We start from the raw sequence: 20359 nt of genomic DNA on the forward strand, positions 1-20359 counted from the left end.
GCCGTCGTGGGCTTGTCCAGGATGAGGGAGGTGACCCCCGCGACTTTCTTCGCCGTGGTGCTCCTCGTCACGGAGGAGGACCTGCAACCCCTACACACGCCTACACACCACCACATCGTGTGCCACCACCGTGGGCGCCCCCCTCCCCCCTCCTTTTCACGCTCCCCCCAAGTCCTTCTATCCCTCCTGTATTTTACATCCCCCCCCCCCTCTGCCGCGCCGCCGCCGCCGCCTCTGACGTCATGAGCCCGTGCTACGACCCCGGGCTGCCCCTTTCCTGTGCTCCGCCCAAGGCTGGGCCTCGGCCCATGGGTGCCTGTGCCCATGGCTGTGCTCCTCCTAGACGTAGTCCTCATCATGTCGGTAAAACTGTTCAGTCCGTGTGCAGTGCCCCCCCCCCCTAGCGTCGCGCCGGCCCGTCCCGCGGGGGGGCTCTCACGGGCGGGCATGGCGGGACCCTATGCCTGAACCCCATGGCCCGAACCCATGGTGGGACCCTATGCCTGAACCCCATGGCCCGAACCCTTGGCTGGACTGGAAGCCCATGGCAACCAGGCTGGAACTGGAAAGCGGCCTGCTGGAGCGTACTCGCGTACTGCTGGAGCTGGAGGTGCCCGGCGCGGCGGCACTCGAATGTGTGGTGTTTGCGAGAGTGGCGACGTGCTGGAGGGGGGGTATTGTAACTGCGGAACTGCGGCGCGTCGGCTCTCGCGGCGCAGGCCGCCGCTTCTCTAGGCTAGGTGAAGCTGGGCGAAGCTAGGCGGGCGCCGAAAGAAATGCCCAGCTAACGGATGCTGTGGTGCGGGGCGAGAGAGGCCGTGCTGCTGTGCTGCTCCAGCTTGGCGGCGTGGCCCCCGCTGGTGTCGGTGGTGCCGTGCGTGCAGCGAGTGTCGGCGGCGGCACCCACCAGATCCTTCGGTCCGTCTGTCTGCCGAGGACTTTGACCCGCAAGGTGTTCTGCCATCGATGTGGATCTCGATGGTGATGGTGAGGGCGATAGGGAGGGGGCACGCAGCCTGCTGCGTAGGCAAACCATCCGACGTCCGTGTATGGATTGGTTGCCTGCCTCGCAGGAGTCTTGCGATTGTCATCGGCGATGACTTACTCTGACTTTCCCCGCCGACGACCTCGACTTCACGTCTGTCGACGCTCTGTTAATTTGGCTTCTATTGTTTTGTTTTGCAGTGTCTTTTGGGATTTGTACTGCGCGGCACCTGAGAGGAGAGATACGTGCGAACACTCTAGTGAAGCAAAGGCGTTCCACGATTATGTGAGTTCCGTGTTTTGTGTGCTTTATCTCTTAATGTCTGAAGCGGTTATTAATCATCATACTTTTCGCTTTTGCAGGGTTTTGTTAATTCTGGTTATGGAGTAAATGGCATCGCACATGTGAGTAACTTAAGACTATGATGAAAGTTAAATTAAATTATGACTTTCCTTCAATTTTGTATTATGGTTATTTTTTTCAAATCATTTCTTTGTATCAAACAGAATGCTGGTCCAGCTCCAAGTCCACTCGGTCAAATGCCACCTAACGACGGGATGCCAGGAGGACCTATGCCTCCAGGGTTCTTTCCGGTGAGTTTGTAAATTGTTATTGTAATTATAGCTATTGTGGTCTATGTATGTATGGGGTCTTTTCACAGGATTCTTGGGTGGAGTTGGAATATGTTTTGCTTGTTTTAAAAATTCTTATTCCAGATTCATGTGCATTTTGTAGAGGTGAAGGATTTTACTGCAGGATATTTGTATTGTTTTTCCCTGTAGTGCCAAAGTCAATTTTAAGGTGGTGAGATTGCTGAATAGGTTCCTCATCATTCTAATTTTTTTATTTTATCTTGTAGGTGCTAGTATTGGTGCCCTCCACTTCAGTTTTTATTTTACAGATCCTTCTTTATATGCTCTATTGTTGCTGACTCGCAGTTTTCTTAATAAGCCTTGTAAATTTTGGAGAGCTGTATTGCATGATGCATTGTGGCCTTTTCTTGCCTTGTCTGCACGTCAAGAAAATAATATTCCCTGCCAGCATTTTGCAATCTTAACAATCATTTATCCAGAAGAGAACACATTTTTGAATTTATTCTTAGTAATTTGAAATAGGATCTGGTCATCTCAATTTAAAACATCAATCCATTACTCATTAATTGCAGATGTAATTCATTTGATAGTTGCCATTGTCATTTTATACTATTCTGCAATCCATCCATTAATATTGAGATCTAGAATAAGAGAAGGCACGCTCTGAAAGTCAAATGACTGTGGTCACTCAATAGTTGTTTTGTGTGTGTGTGTGATCCCTATCCTGCCTTAAGCTTGTGACCTGTGTGCTTTGTCAATTAATTGCACCGTGTGTTGTGATTATTTATGCGGCAATGTTTTAATCCCATCCCTTATTAGTGGTTTCCATTCTAACATTGGCATCATGCATTATAGTTTTCTGAAGTTCAGGTCGTGTTTCAAACTATGGTTATAAAATGAAACACACCAAATCTATTTGAACCCCAATTGGAAATTGTTGAGACTTTTCTAAGATTTACTATCTATTATCCAACATGAAGGAGAGTTCACACTTCAGATATTAAGTTTCCATTATTGTTGTATAAGTGAAGTGCAGTCCCCTTAAATTCTTTTGTCAACGGTAGCTCCATTACATTTAAAAAAAGCAAATAAATCTAATCAACTAAAGTTGAGAAAAATCAGATTACCACAAATCTAGTCTGTATTGTTGGTTACCTTTCATTTTAGATGGTGATACTGGTGAAGGAGGTGCCAGTTCTAGATGATTAGTATTTAGACTGAATTTTATCCTCAATACCTGTGTCTCTTGCATGTGGTCTACCAGGCTCACAAGACAATTTCCACTTCCTCTGCATGAATTGTCTCTACCAGTTCTAACCTCATGTTAATTTTGAATTCTGTGTCTCACTTCTGTCCTATCTGAGTAACAAGCTATCAATCAACCATTCCTGAGAATGAGTCATATGAACAGATTCACAAGTGGTTTTAATCGCTTAATATTATTATGTGGTATTTAGTACACACATGCTACTAAGAGTATGAGTGAGCTTTATTTTCTATAAAATCAGTTGCTTGAAAAGCAACAACTGCATTATTTGTGCTACTCTTCTGTTGATATTTCATCTGTGCAAGTTGCCCCTCTGGTTTTCCCAGCTTTGTGTTAAATTGAGAAGTTTCCATATTGCTTTATGTTTGGAATGGTGGTTGAGTTTGTTCTGCCTATCTGAGCATCAGTGTCTGTGGCATTTGTGGGTGGCTAGCAATGGTCGAGTGTGGTGTTTTACAGAACTCGGCAATGAGGCCGTCTCCCCCCACACATCCGTCTTCTCAGCCCTCACCTCAACACCCTCAGCCCCCTCCACCTCACAGCCAGATGATGTCAAGTCAGGTGAGTTTTGTTCAATTCCACTCACCAGCATGAGTTCTAGCAATGACAGTTTGAGTTCATTCTTCTAAGTATGATTCTTTGATAGTCTTGTTTGGTTGTGGGAAGAATAGGCCAAAGCATGAAATAATTTTAGAAGTTCTGCGTTGAGCATGTATTTATTTTGTTATCTATTCATTTGGTGAATGCAAACAAATTGTTACTTCTATACACTTAGCATTGTATTGGAAGCTGAAAGAAAACAGCCAAACCGAATTGCAAAGAAGGAAAGTACTGAGTCTGAGCTCATTCTTATTTGTTAGAACTCTTGTCATCCACACTGCTTGTCTGGATTCCAAATCAGTACGCTTGCTTTTTGCTGTCCAATTTGCATGTTGTGTGTCTTTGTGTCCTTGCATGGTTTGCCCTTTGCTTACTTTTGGTGGATTTTTCCCAGTACTTATGATCTGTGTAACCTGATGTGCGTTAGTGATTTGAACATCAGTCACACGTGTGGGAATAATGATGCTCTGAAAAGGTGTCCTTTTGAGCCCCATGCATTTATTGAAAAGCGGTGGCAGTGGAGAGCAGTTGTGGTCCCTCACAAATATTTTCAGGTTGCAATATCATTGGCTGTGAGCTGTCTCACTGATTTGATGGATGTGAACTTTGTGAATGAGACTTATTGACTTGTGTTGCTGGGATGTTCTTTTGTGTTAATATGTAGCATTGTGCTTTTTGTACAACCAAATTTGCAGCATAGAACACTTCGTGTGCAGTGGAGTCGAATCAGTAGTTCATATACTTATTGAAATTATTTGGTTGAAACTTTCAGAAATCTGTCGGGCTCCAATGCATGCTATCAACAATTATGTACTGCACAAGCAAGACTATGTAGACCAGTCACAGGCTTCAAAGGTGCACTCTGAAAATAAATCCATGTGCTTGGAGTACGTAACATATATCAAAGTGTGTGATGCAAACAGATTGTTACTATTGAAGCCTTGGTGAGCTGTAGAGTGTATTATTTGCAGTTAATTATTGTAGATCTGTTTCAAGAAGTTGTATTTTATTTTCATTTAATTTTTAGGCAAAGAAGCAACAAACTTTTGACTACGTGGGGCTATCAGAAAAGTAAAACCTTATAAATTATCAATACAGAATTACTTTTGTGTTGTAGATTTTCATGTTTCTTATCAGATTGTCATGCAAGAGCCCTTGTCCCTACATTTTGTTTACAACATCTGCATTTACTTATGTGGTTGACATTACTTATTCTTGTTTAGGGACTCATTATGTGCTATGTTGTTGTCGTCCTCAGTTTCACTTTTTAGATATTTCAAAACCATCCATACAGAACCTTCTATTTTCAGCCTCTATGTTCTCAGTTTTTGTCGAGAATGGCTAAAGAAAGTTAGGAATTTTCTGTATTCCACAACAGTATTATAGCAGTGTTAGGCTGGTTACCACCAAGATAGCAATTACTGTTCTGACAATAGGAAAATTTTTGAAACCAGACAAATAGTTTAGAACTAGGATTGGTGAAATCGTTAACTATCTTCCTATTCTGAATTGTGGTTTTTACCTGCACTAGTACATTATGTCCTTTTCCAGGAGAGGATAGGTGTCTTCACTGGTGGCGGGATGCAAGCATTCAACTATTCTATGAACATTGTCACATGTCTTGAAAGTGCACGGAGAGATAAAGTTGTTAACTTTACTATAAAGTCCTGCGCAGTATGATTATTATTAGCCACGTACAGATGTAATCAGATTTGAGTGTTATAGACTACACTTCTTTCTTCTGTCCTATCTAAAAAACCACATTAACCAAGCTGTAACTAAATTGCATGTCTGTGCAGCCAGATAATTACGTTGGTTTCAAAATGGTACACTAAAGGAAACAACAAAATAAAATGATAAAACTAGCAATAGTGGGAATATCAAGTCAAGCTAAATTTTATCTTAATGATGTTTTCTCAAATTATTTCAAAGTGGAGACTAATAATTTTTAAGTACATTTCCATTTTAAAATATAGATAAAACTTAACCAACTATATTTTAATACGATCATAGTTCTTTGAAGTGAGAGAATCTAATGGTAACTCATTGTTTTGTTACAGCCTTTTATGGGCCCTCGGTATCCAGGCCCCAGAGGACCAGGTGGAGTTCGAATGCCTAATATGGGTAGCGATTTTAATGGGGTAAGATCATATTTTTTTTTATGTTTTACTTCCAAGACCACTCTTTTTATAATTGCTAATTATTTTGAATGTATGTGTTCCAGCAGCCTCCTGGTCAACCAATGATGCCTAACAGTATGGACCCTACACGGCAAGGTAGGTTATCTGGAATAGGGGATGCATTTGCATGGCAGTCGGTGGATGGGGTAGCTTGATACCATTTCTAGCTGGCTCCAGGTAACAAACTATTCCATTTCATCATATTATTTAAACATAACTTTTGTGAAAAGAGGAGAGTTCAAACTACTTCAAAGCTGGATTAACTCTAAAACCTATCTAATCAAGTTAAAAATTTAAATTCTATTTCTGCATCTAATTGCCTGGAGCAGCTAGCTTTGAAAAATTTTGCATGGTACTTTCTGCTGGGATTTTTCATAAAGATCATAATCATTATCTGATTTCTGATTAATATCATTCTTTACCTTTGCACCACACCCTTAGCCTTCATCGGTCATCTCATTTCACTATTTCAGTCCTTTGAACTTAAAAAACGTTCACATGAGATATAATTATATTATCTTTTTGTTGCGTCCAATTCATTTAACATTCAGAAAGTTTTATCAATTTTGACCTTCCTAAAAAGAATTCAGTCCCCTTGGAGAGGATTGTCACTTGAACAATACTACCTACTTTTCAATATGATTTAGAGTTTCAGGTACTCCATAACTTTTGTCACCCTTTCACAGCTCCAAACACCAACCATCCTTGACCTCCTACCCTGCACTGAAATAAGTTAATTTTGGTGCTCAATTTCTGTTACCGTATGTTAGATTTGTCATAATCCCTTTTTTCAAAGCCTTTGTTAGAGTAGCCACAAATTTCACATTCATGCCTGGATCTTAAATAAAACTCGTGACTACCAGTCCCTCAAAGACCTATAGGATGGTTAATTCTTTGGTGGAGTATTTTTTTTCTCACTAAATTCTCAGCAATTCTCAAATTAACTGTTCAAAATGCTCTGAATATGGAGTGTTTTTAAACTTCAGTAAACAATACCATTGGGTCAACAACATGTTTGCATGATTTGTGGCTGTTCCTTCCTTCATTACACTGTTACATAGAGTGAATTGTCATTGACATAGCTCTGTTTCTGTCTTCTCAGGTGAGGGCGGAGAATATGTAGGTTGGCAAGGTAGGCAGTCAACTTATTCTTCGTCCCATTGGTACCATTGCCTGCTCACTTTGTCTCACATGCTGCCTTATCTTTAAGCCTTTCACTGTCTGCCTGCCTGCCACCATGCCTGCCATCTCCAGTCCATTTTATTATTATTCTTTTTTTCTCTTTTTCTTTTTTAAAAATGTTATACCCTTTGCACATATTGAACTTAGTAAATTACCACTTTCACTCAAATTATGTAAAAGAGTAAAGGAAACTATTAAGAAAGTGGATGCCATCAAAATAGTACAGGTATTTCATCTGTCCGCATTTGAAAAATGAACCAACAAAAGTCTCTGGAGTTCTCTTTTGCTTTCATTTTTTTTTGTGTGTGTTTAAGCAAGGCAATTAAAAAAAGAAATTTAAAAAAGAAATCACTTTCCTTAGGTACAATTAATTATCTATCATAAAAGCAAAACACCACTCAACCACTTAGTGGCATAGTCACTATTCATTTTCCTCTGATTTGATAATCACATGAATCCTCTTGCATGTCAAATCTTGACTTCTATGGAAAGTTACTTTGCATGAAGCTAATTGGTGATAAAACTGTTACCATATGAAACAATCCTAGGTGACCAGAAGTTAGCATGCCTAAGATATTTGTTACCTGTTACTTGATTAAAATACCTCATGTTTTAGCAGTGGAATCTTAAAGACAAATAATTCTCAGCTAACCAAATATTTTATCTCTAGCGTAGTTCAATCTTATATCAATGCTTTTGTTCTGTTTCGAAGTTTGCTTTCTGCCTAATCTATTCTGTTCAGTCTCATTCCACGAAGTGAAAGTAGCCTCTTTCAAATTTGAAATTTTCCACTTTTGCAAACAAAATTGAGATTTCTTTCTATTTGGAGTCTCTGCTTTAGTGAAGTTGCGCAACAATCATCTGATTGTCAATTTCTCTGTGCTTTATTTATTTCAAAATAGCTATCACGTCTATTTGCTTTCTATATTTTTATCTGGTGATCTTCAATGCATTAACCGTCTTTTCCCTGTTATCCCTCAGGACCCCCTGGAATGAACCCTATGAACCCCCGTATGAACCCTCCTAGGGGACCAGCCATGGGTCCCATGGGTCCCGGCTCGTACGGTCCTGGTATGAGAGGACCCCCTCCAAACAGTAGCCTAGGACCTGGTGGCCCGGGTGGGCCGGGTGGGCCTGGCGGCCCAGGTGGACCAGGTATGCCACCAGGAATGGCCATGGGAGGAGCCGGAAGACCTCAATGGCAGCCTAATACGTCTACAGTAAGTTTGAATACTTGAAAGCCTTTTCACTGTGATCGCTTGTAACTAGGAAAAAAAATAATGCCTGTTCTGTCTCTTCTTTTTAAAGCCTATGAGCTACTCATCATCATCTCCTGGAAACTATGGGGTATGTACATTTTATATTATCGCTCCTCAATACATCACTAACTAATATGAATATGTGTCTGCTTCATTAGTGTAAAAACTAATTTTGGCTCTTTATTGTATTGTAGGGCCCTCCTGGTTCATCAGGGCCTCCTGGTCCAGGAACACCTATCATGCCTAGCCCACAGGGTAAGTTAATCAAAGATGATTATAACCTTAAAACTATTGTATATTTCACATGCGTGCTGAGTTGCTTGGATTATTTTTACACTCATGATTTGCCACAGAATATGTGGTTGTGTGCATGGGTGCAAACCAAATGTACATGCATTTTGTAATCTATTATGTTTGTAAATATATACCTCTTTATAGATAAATATTATTCAACCAAGTGGGCTAAAGGTTGACAGTCAATTTTATTTTCTAATCTAAAAAGATTAATTTTGTAGAGTTCATAAGTACCACTTGCACTTTAAAAAAAATGTTATTATTGCTGAACCTATGGTGGTTTAGTCTTACGGCAAGGATTTTATCTTGATCTGTCATGTCCATGTCCAATAAATGGAGCTTTGTAGTTCTCAAAAAGTTGCATGCCAACTGCTTGCTGCTTTATCTGTATTTGTGATTAATATACACTGTCCAAGCACAGTCTGTTATCTATCAGCAAACACCTTTGTTGATTGTACATCAACAAAGTTTTGTTACTAACAAGGATATTTTTCAAGTAAATTTCTGTTGTGCCAAATAGATTCATGGAAATAGTTTCTATTTATCCATCTTTCACCTTTGATAATGATATGTATCAAGCTAGTACGTGTACGAAGTGTTGCCAATTTTATAGTTTTAACTTATGCTCACTTGAGTCTTCTGCTATTATTTTAAACTCTTCAGCTTCTGCTAATTCTTCAACACCGGTTTTATATTTTAAAGTGTGCTTAGTGCATACTGCAATTATTTTGTTGCCTTTTTATCTGCAACACATTAATTCATTACTTCCTGACTTTGCATTTTGTGCTACTGAAGTATAAGTTTGCTAAATTGGCAGCACTTTCCAGGCACTGATGATGCCAACAACCCTGTGTGCATCACTGACTGTTGGTTTCTTTCTAGGTTCTGTGGGACCTTATTCCCCTGCTAGTCATCGAATGCCCACCCCCAGTCCCGTCGCAAGACAAGGTGATTTATCTTTTTTCTGGCAGCACAAATATTTTTATCAATACCGGTATCATAAATCTGTAGGCCTGTTTGCTACTGTGCTGAAAATCTGAAAATTACGGGAACAATTTAGTACTTAGTATATGTTTGTGTCAACATTTCTTCTCACTCACATTTTATCGAACTTATTAATTTTTTTTTAACTTACCAACCTCCAAAGAAAAATTTGATCGTTATATTTCAAAAATGTACCCATGACCCTTGTGTGAACACTCAAGACTATCTGTGCTGATTGCTTTCTTTGGCAGTTGCTTACTGAGACTCGCTTGCCTTTCTCAAATTTTGTGTATCTTGGTCTCACTTGGGTGTGTACACAAGGTCTAAGGTTAAAAAAAGTACCTCAACAGCTTCTACTTGTTATGAGCTTTAAAGCTGTACATAGTAGTACGTACTACTGCTTTAACTGATGCATTCTTGTTTTCAGTTGCCAATCTTCATTCTGCATGTTTCTCCTCACTTTTTAACGTTGTAGCGTTAAAAGATTGGAGAAACTGTTAATTTAGTGTTTTTATGTTTTAACTATTGGTTCTCTTTCAAATACGGTACATACCTACAAATTCCAACTTACTGTAAATGCCTCCAAATACTGTACTAATGTTCTGTAAAAATTTTCACCATGGGCTGTCATGCATGACTCAGTTTTATAGTCTGTTTTCTTTGTTTACTTCTTTTTTGTTTATGGTAAATCAGTTTTACTTCCTACACTGTACCTCTAATTTCCTACTTTCTAGCTGTCTTCTTAGTTCAATTAATGTTAGAAGTAATTTTGATGTACCATGAGTTTTACATCTAATTTCTCTTGTTGCAGACTCATCAAATTCAGGAGGAGAAAATATGTACACAATGATGAAACCTGTTCCTGGTGGAAATATGCCTGGAGTAAGTATCATTTCCTCTCTTAAACCCGAACTGTACTCTCCATTGCATTTCTGTGTGATTTAAAAAGACCTTTATGAAGTGTGTACCGTATGTGTAATCTTCCCTTCGTATGTGATTGCAGGACTTCCCTATGGGTGGAGGTTCTGAAGGTGGGCCCATGGGGCCCATGGGACCCGTGATGAACGGTGACGGGCTGGATGGTATGAAGAACTCGCCAGCCAACGGCGGGCCGGGCACTCCGAGGGAAGACAGCGGCAGTGGAATGGGTGACTACAATCTTGGGGGCTTCGGAGGCCCGGGCGAAAATGTGAGTATGGGAGGAGGCGGATACTTCCCCGACTCGTAGCATCGCGTAGGATCGCATAGAATCGCGTAGCATGTCGTCCCAGCTCCTCCATGGCACTTGCTCCTCTTGGCTTCTTGTGGTATTGGTGCCCGGAAAATGGATGGGTTCGGATCTGAGAGACCTGAAAAGAGATAACTAGTGGATAAGACTCTCCGTTTTCCCAGCCCTTCGAAAACCAAGATTACTGGTGTTGCTCTCTTGTAGTTGTGTTAAGTTTTATTGATCCTTAGTTTTCATCTGTTTCAAGCCCATGCATTGAGAACTAGGAATTGTGTATGTGGCTTAAGCTCCTTTTGACTCATTTGGCCAAGTATTAGTTCTTCTTCATAACAACATTAATTCTATTTTTGTATAATATTTTATCTCTAATCTTTCATTAAGATAATACTTAGTAAATTTCTGGTGTTTGCAGTTGCTTATTTAAAAAGTAACTTAAACATACCACCTCTCCTTTCAATTTTGGAGATGTAATGATATTAAACTAATTCAAGCAATTGCATCACTTGCTGTAAATATCAGTGCTACATAAAATGTGATTTTTGCTGGAGACAGGCTACTTAAAATCTGTACAAGGAAGCATGTGATGTCTCAAGCCTGCAAACATTTTTGCTCAATTTTTAAAACTATCTTTGGAAATTTTATAGTAGGAGTTGCGACGCTGGAACATTTCATTTACATCTCACATCCCGTAAGAATTCCTTTCCTACCCATAGCATACAGACCAAAATCTAAATGGTGAATTTTCATGATGTATGATATTCCAAACAAAAATATCAACTGGCACTCAATGAGCCCAGCATTCTTCGTGATGGCCAATGAGGCTTTAAGTAGGATCTTGGAGTTAGGGAGAACATGAGATAGCTATGCCTCTGGCAATATTTATGGCTTACTTAAGTTTTCACTGGAGATTTTGATATGTGATACTATTATGTTCACCATTCTGTGCTAACTGAATGAGTTGCTATAGTCCTTAGTCTTATTTAGTTCAGTTGGAATTCTAGTAAGAGACCTCACAACCATTTTGTTCGATTAGTATTCTGCAAGGATGTGAGAACGTCTAACATGAAATGATCTCGAGTCGCCACTCTACATGATATAAAGTCTCTTTTTTCTTCTACTAAGCACATATTAGTGTGTAGTTTGATAGGTAACACCTGAATCAGTTCAATTAAATGACCTAATTCTCATTTTTTTCGCTCAGAAGTGATTTGGATCAAGCACCTTGTTCATGAAATAATCAGATGTTTCTGTGGTGTCTTCAGAATTTGGAGCCATGTTTGTTTGTTTTTTATTATGCTCTCAATTCATGTTGATCATTACTAAGTATTTTTCAATCTTAGCATACAATTTCTTTTATCGATCTTTAAAGCTACCACATGCTGAGACATACGAATTCCTTTTAGGGAATTATTACCTGTTACTTTTTATCTAATCTTTTAAAATGAATTTGGTGCTTTTCTTAATTTACAAAGGAAATGAGATTAGACTCTGCTAGGATTGCTGACAGTTGCTAGTCAGGAGACAAATCGAGCTTTGAAGCTGTTGGCCTGTGATGCCTACTGAAGCCACTTGCACTATGCTATATTTGTTTTGACTGTACTTACTATTCTTAGGTGCTTCTTTAAGTGTCCAGTGCTTTTATGTTTTGTTCACTATTTGTAAATATGTAAATACAATCATGTCTACTTAATTTTTGAAATTTGACTTTAATCTTTTTCTTTTGTTTACTTTTACTTTAAATGGTTGTGAATGTATGGTTGTTGTGGGGTTCTTGTAACCTACTTTGTGGTTAGTGATTTTAATCATATCTAGTTGATTTCTCCCCCAGTTATCTGACAAATAGTATTTGTTGTATTTTTGTTAAGACTGGGCACGAGCCTGATTTGTCATTCTGTGATGGATTAGTTTTAATCCTTGATTAATGACATTCTTACATAGGATTTGTCTCTCTAATGCGTGTATATTTTCAAATTTTTGGCTCCTTTCTGATGATTCTAAAATAGTTTGGGCAAAATTTAACAGGACAACACATCCTAATTTTTCATTTTCTCTTTAACTTTTTTGAAATGGGTGAGCATTGAATTGTGGGTTTTAAGTTTTAGTGTTAGACATCTCCATTCTTCAAAACCATTTCTTTAATTCTTTTGAGTTAATTTTGTTTTTTATGATTTTGAAGTCAAGGCCATGAGCTTGCCATATTTAGAATACAGGTTCCATTAGTCTTTATGAGAACCGTTATCTTCATGTTTAATTCTGAGAAATGTTTTTTCCTTCAATATTTGAGGTTTTACACTGGTTGTTTTTATGGACTTCATGTTAGTGCACTGTAGTACATGCAGTTCGTTTGTACTGTATTTTTGGAGTTTACTGGGAAATGGTTTATAATAGAAATGCTATTCTGTGCAGAAGAATCTCATTTGAAACTCATCAGTAACTTCAAATTATTTGGTTGTGATAACTTTGGATTTTCCAGAGTATATTGACAGGGTAATATATATGAGGAAACATTTTGGACTTCTGCTCGTTGAAAATGTTTTAGTTGGAGTAGGAATCCAACATACCTACTAAGTACAAATGGATGTGGTTATTTTCAGTAACATATGAGACATTGAGACACTTTCGAGGCATAAGTCCAACAATGAATGTAAAATTGAACTTGAGTATTTGCTAGTACTTTTTTAGGTTGTGCCTCATTAGTGGGTATGTTAGACTCTTATTTATTTCAATTTTTTCAGAGGAGGGGAAAAGAGGGGGAGGGGGAGGGGGTTGCTCTGGAGCACTTGAAGTTAACGTAAAAGGTTCACAGAATCTACCTCTTTGCATGTGATTTGTGAAACAGTTTCATTGATCGTGATCTTATGTTTACATTTTTGAGCATTTGGGGCTGTTATTTTATTCACAAGATGTGTTAGTTGATAGCTCACCCTTTGAAAACTTTTCAATATGTTCTCAAATCTTATGTTGTTTGCATGACCTGATAGCCCGATTCCCCATATGTTCAGTGCTGGCGGATAAGGGATTGCCCAATATTCCACCATTATTGATTTAAAATGCATGTTGTTTGTTGAAGGTGGAGCTTTCCCCTTCCAGATTTGCAAATCATCACAATTAACTTAGGGACAATTATTTCGACTGCACTGAACATTTATTTATAAACGTGTGAGATTATTTCTCACACAATGCATGATCAGCTGTTCTTTGTTTTGCTGCAGCCTAGATCATCTCAGGAGCTATTATCTACTAGATCATTGTAATGTTTGGCTTAAAATTTATATTTGCAGAAACTCGTACATGTTGTTTGGGGTTTTGTGCTAGCATATTTAGATTCTCTTTCATCTTCAAAACTAGAACTGCAGCAAGGCAACATATGCCTTATATTGTGTAAAGGTCAGATGTTGAATTGGTTACAAAGCCTTTATCCTCCCAACTTCTCAGCTTAATAGTCACCTATTTCTTTACAGCTTTCTTTATTTTAACGTTTTCCTTCATTTACTGTACATTAATCTAGGTTTGATTCCTTCCGAAAGTAGAGCAGTGATGGTTCTGTAAACCTAAAGCTAAAAGCAGACTTAACTTTAAAAAAAGAAAATGTTTTGCGCGCTTTTTCTTTTGCCCCCTTGTTTTAAAAATTTACACCTTTTCGAATTTTTGTCTTTTGTCATTGAGATGTTAAAATATTACTCAGCTTCTTCTACTGGGTTCCCAGTTTAAAGTATCAGGTTTACTGCTCTATTTTAAAAGGAGGTTATTAAGCCAGTCTTGTAGCTTTTACATGCACACGTTTTAAAACAGCTTTTTAGGCCTTCTTTGCTTCCGTGCACCCTAAACTGAAAAAAGAATTGTACGATAAAGCTCAACTTGCGACCATCCCTGCTCATCTTTCTGAATCCTTGCTTTAGATGTTGGAAAGAAAACTTTTTGGATTTTTTTTGATAAAGTAATATGATATGGATCTCAGTACTGCCCTTTCTGAAGCTTAATATACAGCTTCAAAGGCAATGTTCGTATGCCACCATCAAATTCTTTTGGCTTTCACTTTTCCAGTCCTGAAAATTTTTAAACTTTCCCTCATGATGGTGATGTATGTGGGGACATGTGTGACATGTGCTGGGGAGTTGGGAGGCAATTGGCAGCCAGACAATGTATCCTGTTAAACTGTTGTCATTCAATGAGCCTTAAAACAATTATTTATTTTAATGTAAAGAAGAATTGTTGCTTTGGGAATAAGTGTAAATTTCTTTTTGTAATTAAAGATATTTTTGAAAGCATATTACCAGTTGTGTGTGTGCCTTCATAGAGTGGGCGGAAACCCTCCCTACTGCCCCAACACATATTAACATGTCCATCACACTCACATTCAAGAAGGGTGTGTTGCATGATTTCAAAATTCATTCTTTTTTCTTTGTTTGCTTTGAATTTTTTTTTTTGTAGATTCTTTGTAGTTTGCATCTTGCAATATCTTGCAAATTGAATCGGGTACATGTAAATCATCTGCTGTCAATTGATAAGTGATCATCTTGCTCTTGTTGATGTGAACAAAAAAAATTTTTTGAGTGTACATCAAGATAATTTCTTATTTCAGGATCAAAATGAATCAGCAGCCATTCTGAAAATTAAGGAAAGTATGCAGGAAGAAGCCAAGAGGTTTGAGAAAGACTCGGACTATCCAGACCATTTCATGCAATAACACCCAGTTCCACTTCTATGAGGATTGATCAGGCAGCGGCCGATGCCTCATCCCTTTACCTCTGCCTCGCTCCTCCATTACCACCCGCCTGTGAAAATCAGATTGCAGTGTCTTATGTCTCCAATTCCTTTCAAAATCAACTTCAAAGGGTGGTTGCCAAAATGTGTGGATTCTATTGTTTCCTTCTTCCTTAGTGACTAGTCACCAAAATCATTTTATCCATGTTACGAGTGGGAGCAGCCTGAGGAATAATTATCAGTTCGATACTTAAACCCTGTTTCTATTTTAAAATCGATCATTCCATTTTAGGAGTGGTTCAATCTTATCTCTCTATAGCTGCAGTTTTTGTGCATATATTGTATTTATGTTCCTATATTCATCAGACTTGCAATCTGATTCTTAATTGTATTTTTGGAAGTGTGATAGAGATGAGGAAATAGAATGTAAACAGAGAATGTGCCTGAATGTGTGCGCGCAAGTTTTTGCACGTGTCTGTGAGTCGCCAGTTGTTGTTTTTTTTTTCTTTTTTTTTTCTTGTAAATGAAAGCAGCCATTGTGATTTTCTGGCTTGTGAGAATGTGTGAGTGAATGAGTTAATTTATCAATATTTGAGCTCCTCCATCTCCCTGGTTTGCTACATCACAAATTATGCCCACCAAGAATCACCTTATTTGTCAGTTTTTTCTCACTACAGATATTTAAATTTTATAACCAGAATTTTGTGTTGTTATTTATAAATTATTATCATTTACTTTACTCTTAAATTGTTTTTATGTTTCAGTTTTTAAAAGATTGTACTAGAAACGAGTCAGTTTATTGATATTTACTGCATGACTTGCTCTGTGGAAAGCTGTAGTTAATTTATGTTATGTTATTTTATAATTCGTAAATAATTATTTTGCCTGTAGCAATGAAAGCTACATGTTCATGTCACTGCCCTTTTTTTTCCACTTTCTCTCTTCCTGTGCAAGTGAACCTCTTGAGTACAAATCTATCATTGGTGTATCACCTTTTATGTTGCCAAAGGTAAAGCTCATAGGCTTAAACAGCATCAGTTATCTTAAGGCTGGTCCTATTTTGAGCATGATCTCTCTGCAACATATCTATAATTTAATGATTGGGTATTTGTGCTGGAAATCGCAAATGCTGTGCCTCTTTAAGGACCAAATGATTGTCCTCCCAAATCTTATTATTGTAATTACATGTCTATTACTAGCAAAGTAGAATTTCGTTTGTATAAAAGCAATATGGTTTATAAAATGTTGCTTTTCTTTCTTTATTTTTGCCATTGGCCCACACAATTAGAAATGTAAAGTTGGGCAGCTGAAATCATTTTTTAGATTCACAGAGGTTCTCTTGTGTGTGATGGACTGCTTTTAGAGATTGAATGGTGAATGCTTGTGAGCGTGAATGTGTGTGTGTGTGCGAGTGTGTGCGTAAGTGAGTGCATGGATACATATTTGTGTGGTGCAGCTGGATGTATGTGTATGAGTGAGCTCTGCGATAATGCCTAGTAATGAAATTTGTCTACCATCCAATCAGATTGGTCCCAAATTATTATTTGGCCAAGTCTGGTTTGGAAAGGTGTACATACCATGTGGAAAGTCTGAGTTACCATTTACACAAAATTTGGTATATTAAGGCAATATGGGGTGCATTCACTTTTGCGGATACTGTTCTTATTTATGACAATGTATTTGGATAACTATTGGACATCTCTTTTCAGTGATGCTGCCAACACTACTACCAAAAATACTTCACCTCTGTTTTTTTTTTCTCTCTATTACAGCCATTGCTAAGATGCTGGCTAGTTTGTTGACACTCTTGCGTTAGAAGGCAGTGCAATCAATTGACCAATCAATGCCCAAGTCGTAGAACTAAAATCCATAAGTACCAGTTAGTTGTTGTTTGGCATCACAGTAAGACAATGTCTTTCTTCCTACTTTTCCATGCACCTCTTCCACTGTATATACCTTATGTTGACAGACCACATTAAACACTAGAACATCACAGTAAGCATTCTAACTCAATTGAATGCATAACTGAAAGTTTACTATGAGATGTAAATATTTTGATAGTTCAAAAATTACTTGTTCACTTGTTGATTACCGAAACTATTACCTACATGTGTACAAAGCAATAGTGAAGATTGGAATCATTATTTAATTTATAAAAGCGTTATGAGCCCTACTTCCTAAAGGCTTGCAGACAGGCAGACTCTTGATAAATACTTAAGCTATAAGCAGTTGAACAGCTCTTTCAGTACTGTTCGAGCTATTGTTGTTCATACTCAAAATGCTTAGCAGAGCTATTCCTTGCTATTCCGGTGTCACAAAAGAAGATGGTGTTTTTTTTTTGTCTGAAGTATTTTGATATTGGAAATCTGGTGGTTCTAATGGATTTTATCTTTAAAAATTTTGGGCCTTAGACCTGGTCACATGTGATAGCTAATAAATTTTTCATGCACATGCATGTTTAATGACACTTGTCAGGACTAATTACTGACATGTTACTCACAAACATACTGAGAATTTCTGTTAAATGTGGCATTCTTTGTTATGAATACACTTTCAAGATAGAAGTCTTTTCATGTATGTGAGCTTTAGGTTTTGTTTAATTTAAAAAAATTAATACATGTATTTTCGTCTTAGAGATGAGAGATGGCTTTCGAGAGAATCTCCTAGCAGATCTTGCAATGATTGGTCGAACTTACATGGGAATTCTTGCTGCATATGACACAAAACTCTAATTCTAAAATTATGTCATCTATGACCCCATCCACCATAAGCAAATTCCAGTTTACAGAAGACATTATGCTTAGAAGTCTTTCGCTCATTGCTTTTAGAATGCAATAAGCAGTTGAGGCTTCTGTAGTTCATGGACTAATTTTTTCTTTTTTTTTAAATGGTCATTCCTTATTTACAGTATCCCCCTTTATCTATTTTAATTTCTGATGTCAAGAGCTTCAGGTGGTTGGTAGTAATGTAGACATCATTCACTAAGTCAATTTTTATATGGTATAGGGGTTTCTTTCTGCGAGTAACTGTTCAGTAAGGATTGGACATTTTATTTATTCTTCATACAATGAATGTGGTGATGTACCATTGGGAGAACATTTTATGGCTGCAACTGTAAAATGCATATTTTGTTTGGTCGCCAAAGCTACTTTGATTGAATTTGCATTTGATGGTTGGAAACAATATGATACACTTCAAAGTTTTTCCCAATCGAATGAATGAATGGGTTTAATTTTGCCCAGTATTATATTTCAATATTAATACCCCTTTGTAAGGGAACTACCCGCTAAAGCAGCTCGAGTGGTCCAATTCCTTCATAATTGAATTTAAATTTGCCAAATGCTTTGGAAGAAAACATTTTTTTCTTTTTGACAAGCCTCAGCACCTTTACAGTATTATTGAGAAATATCAGTGATATGACATGTATCATTCATCGCTTAGGAATTGTATCCTTAAAAAATGTTCCTTTTCTGCATCAACTATGTAAACAGTACTTTTTCAAACCCTGATAAAGGGAACAACTATAAAAATTCTTTATTGATTGAAATTATTTTTCATTTCAAGTAAACACACTTATTTGAAGGAGTACTATCTATGTAGTTTATGAAGGCCAACCCTGCGGTTATTTAAGCAAAACAATGATGTGGCCAAAGAATATGCTGTAGTTGTATCAATTTTCCTCTGTAAAATGTTATTCCATAAACTTTTTTATGAAGTTCAAGGAATGATGGCAAGGTTCCCATTGGCTATTTGTGTTATTAATTTTCTTTACCAATCTAGTTCTGAAGACATGAGTGGATTAAGCTATATCTCTTTTTTATTATTTTGTTTTTGTTAAATGGATTTTGCATAGAAATTTGTGCCGCAATTTGAGACGTTCCATTGAAATAAATTATTAAAACTATTTCAGCATCTCTTGCCAGAAATGTTGGTGAAGTTGACTTATAGATATGGTAGGATACAATGTATAAAGTAGACTCATGGAGAATATTCTATTATAATGATTATTATTGATTATTATGATCATTATTATTATTATTATCATTGTGATTATGTGTGGCATTTTTAAATAAATGAAAGAATGGTGTAGTATTGTGTCTTATTCATCAATCGTACTTGTCATCTACGTAAATATCACATTTCAAGCTGAGTCAAATAATTATTTAGTATGTTGGCAAAGACTTTATTCTGGAAGGTAGATAGGTAGTTTCGTGAATTCAGTACTCTCTTGTGCAACTTAAAACAAAATTATTGATAAAAATTTACAGCACTTATATATATGGTGCTTACATCTCTAGTGCTCTGTACATTTTGAAGTATTTGGGCAAAGGAAGTAGTTTGTAATCACCTGCCTACTTCCGGCCCTATGTGCTACTGGGAAATTGAACATCATGAGAAGGATCAGTTAGTATTAAATAAATACCGCTTATACTCACTCACTCACACTTACATTTACACATTCTCTCATTAAAATATAAAAACACTGCCATTCAGATAACCACATCATTCTATGCAGATCTTATAGTAGAACTCATTTTTACCAGGCACTCAAGAACTTTAGACATAACTATTTTATGAGAGTCTTCTTCAGCTCTTTTCTACTAGATTGAGTTTACAAATGGAAAAATACAAAACTTTTCTAAGGGAAGTTATTGACAACAAACCACATCTTCAATAGCTTTTTGCCATACTTTGAGGCTGGTTGAAGTATTTAGACGTTTATGACATTTCTTTTCACAGGTACTCAAGTTTGAAAGAAAGAGTCACAAACACGAATAGTTTAAAAATTGGACCAAACTATTTGACTTTTTGGTATTACTTTTTCAGGTGCTGCTCAGCTGGCTTGAGCTTAGGGTAGAAAATGTTGGGTTTGGAGGAAGTCTGTCATATACATTCCTAAATAAGACTTCTGGTACCTGCAAAATAAGTGTGACAGTAAATTATTAAAAAAAAAAATCAAAAATATGTAAGAATGTAAGACACAGAGTTCTTGTGTGTGATGGACTGCTTTTAGAGATTGAATGGTGAATGCTTGTGAGCGTGAATGTGTGTGTGTGTGCGAGTGTGTGCGTAAGTGAGTGCA

General features: G+C 37.5%; 2 protein-coding genes across 3 annotated transcripts in view; one reads left to right on the plus strand and one right to left on the minus strand.

Annotated features, from left to right (window-relative positions):
• LOC113214282 (single-stranded DNA-binding protein 3) overlaps window positions 1-19365 on the plus strand; it is a gene marked incomplete in the record, with an annotated part of 54012 nt that extends 34647 nt beyond the window's left edge. The window contains 14 exon segments of the mRNA XM_052269828.1: window positions 1186-1270; window positions 1348-1389; window positions 1492-1578; window positions 3305-3406; window positions 5506-5586; window positions 5670-5721; window positions 6728-6757; window positions 7789-8027; window positions 8116-8154; window positions 8261-8321; window positions 9243-9308; window positions 10156-10226; window positions 10348-10533; window positions 15155-19365. Of these exon segments, the coding sequence (XP_052125788.1) occupies window positions 1186-1270; window positions 1348-1389; window positions 1492-1578; window positions 3305-3406; window positions 5506-5586; window positions 5670-5721; window positions 6728-6757; window positions 7789-8027; window positions 8116-8154; window positions 8261-8321; window positions 9243-9308; window positions 10156-10226; window positions 10348-10533; window positions 15155-15259 (1246 nt within the window).
• A 522-nt stretch (window positions 19366-19887) lies between these two features.
• The window catches only part of LOC113214281 (uncharacterized), a 12417-nt gene continuing 11945 nt past the window's right edge, over window positions 19888-20359 (minus strand). For both annotated transcript variants that reach the window (XM_052269803.1, XM_052269798.1), the window contains exon 23: window positions 19888-20192. In XM_052269803.1, the coding sequence (XP_052125763.1) occupies window positions 20100-20192 (93 nt within the window). In that variant the 3' untranslated portion in view covers window positions 19888-20099. The remainder of the gene's footprint in view (window positions 20193-20359) is intronic.

This window comes from Frankliniella occidentalis, unplaced genomic scaffold (assembly GCF_000697945.3).
Source record: "Frankliniella occidentalis isolate FOCC.00 unplaced genomic scaffold, Focc_3.1 Scaffold5, whole genome shotgun sequence".
Lineage (NCBI taxonomy): Eukaryota > Metazoa > Arthropoda > Insecta > Thysanoptera > Thripidae > Frankliniella > Frankliniella occidentalis.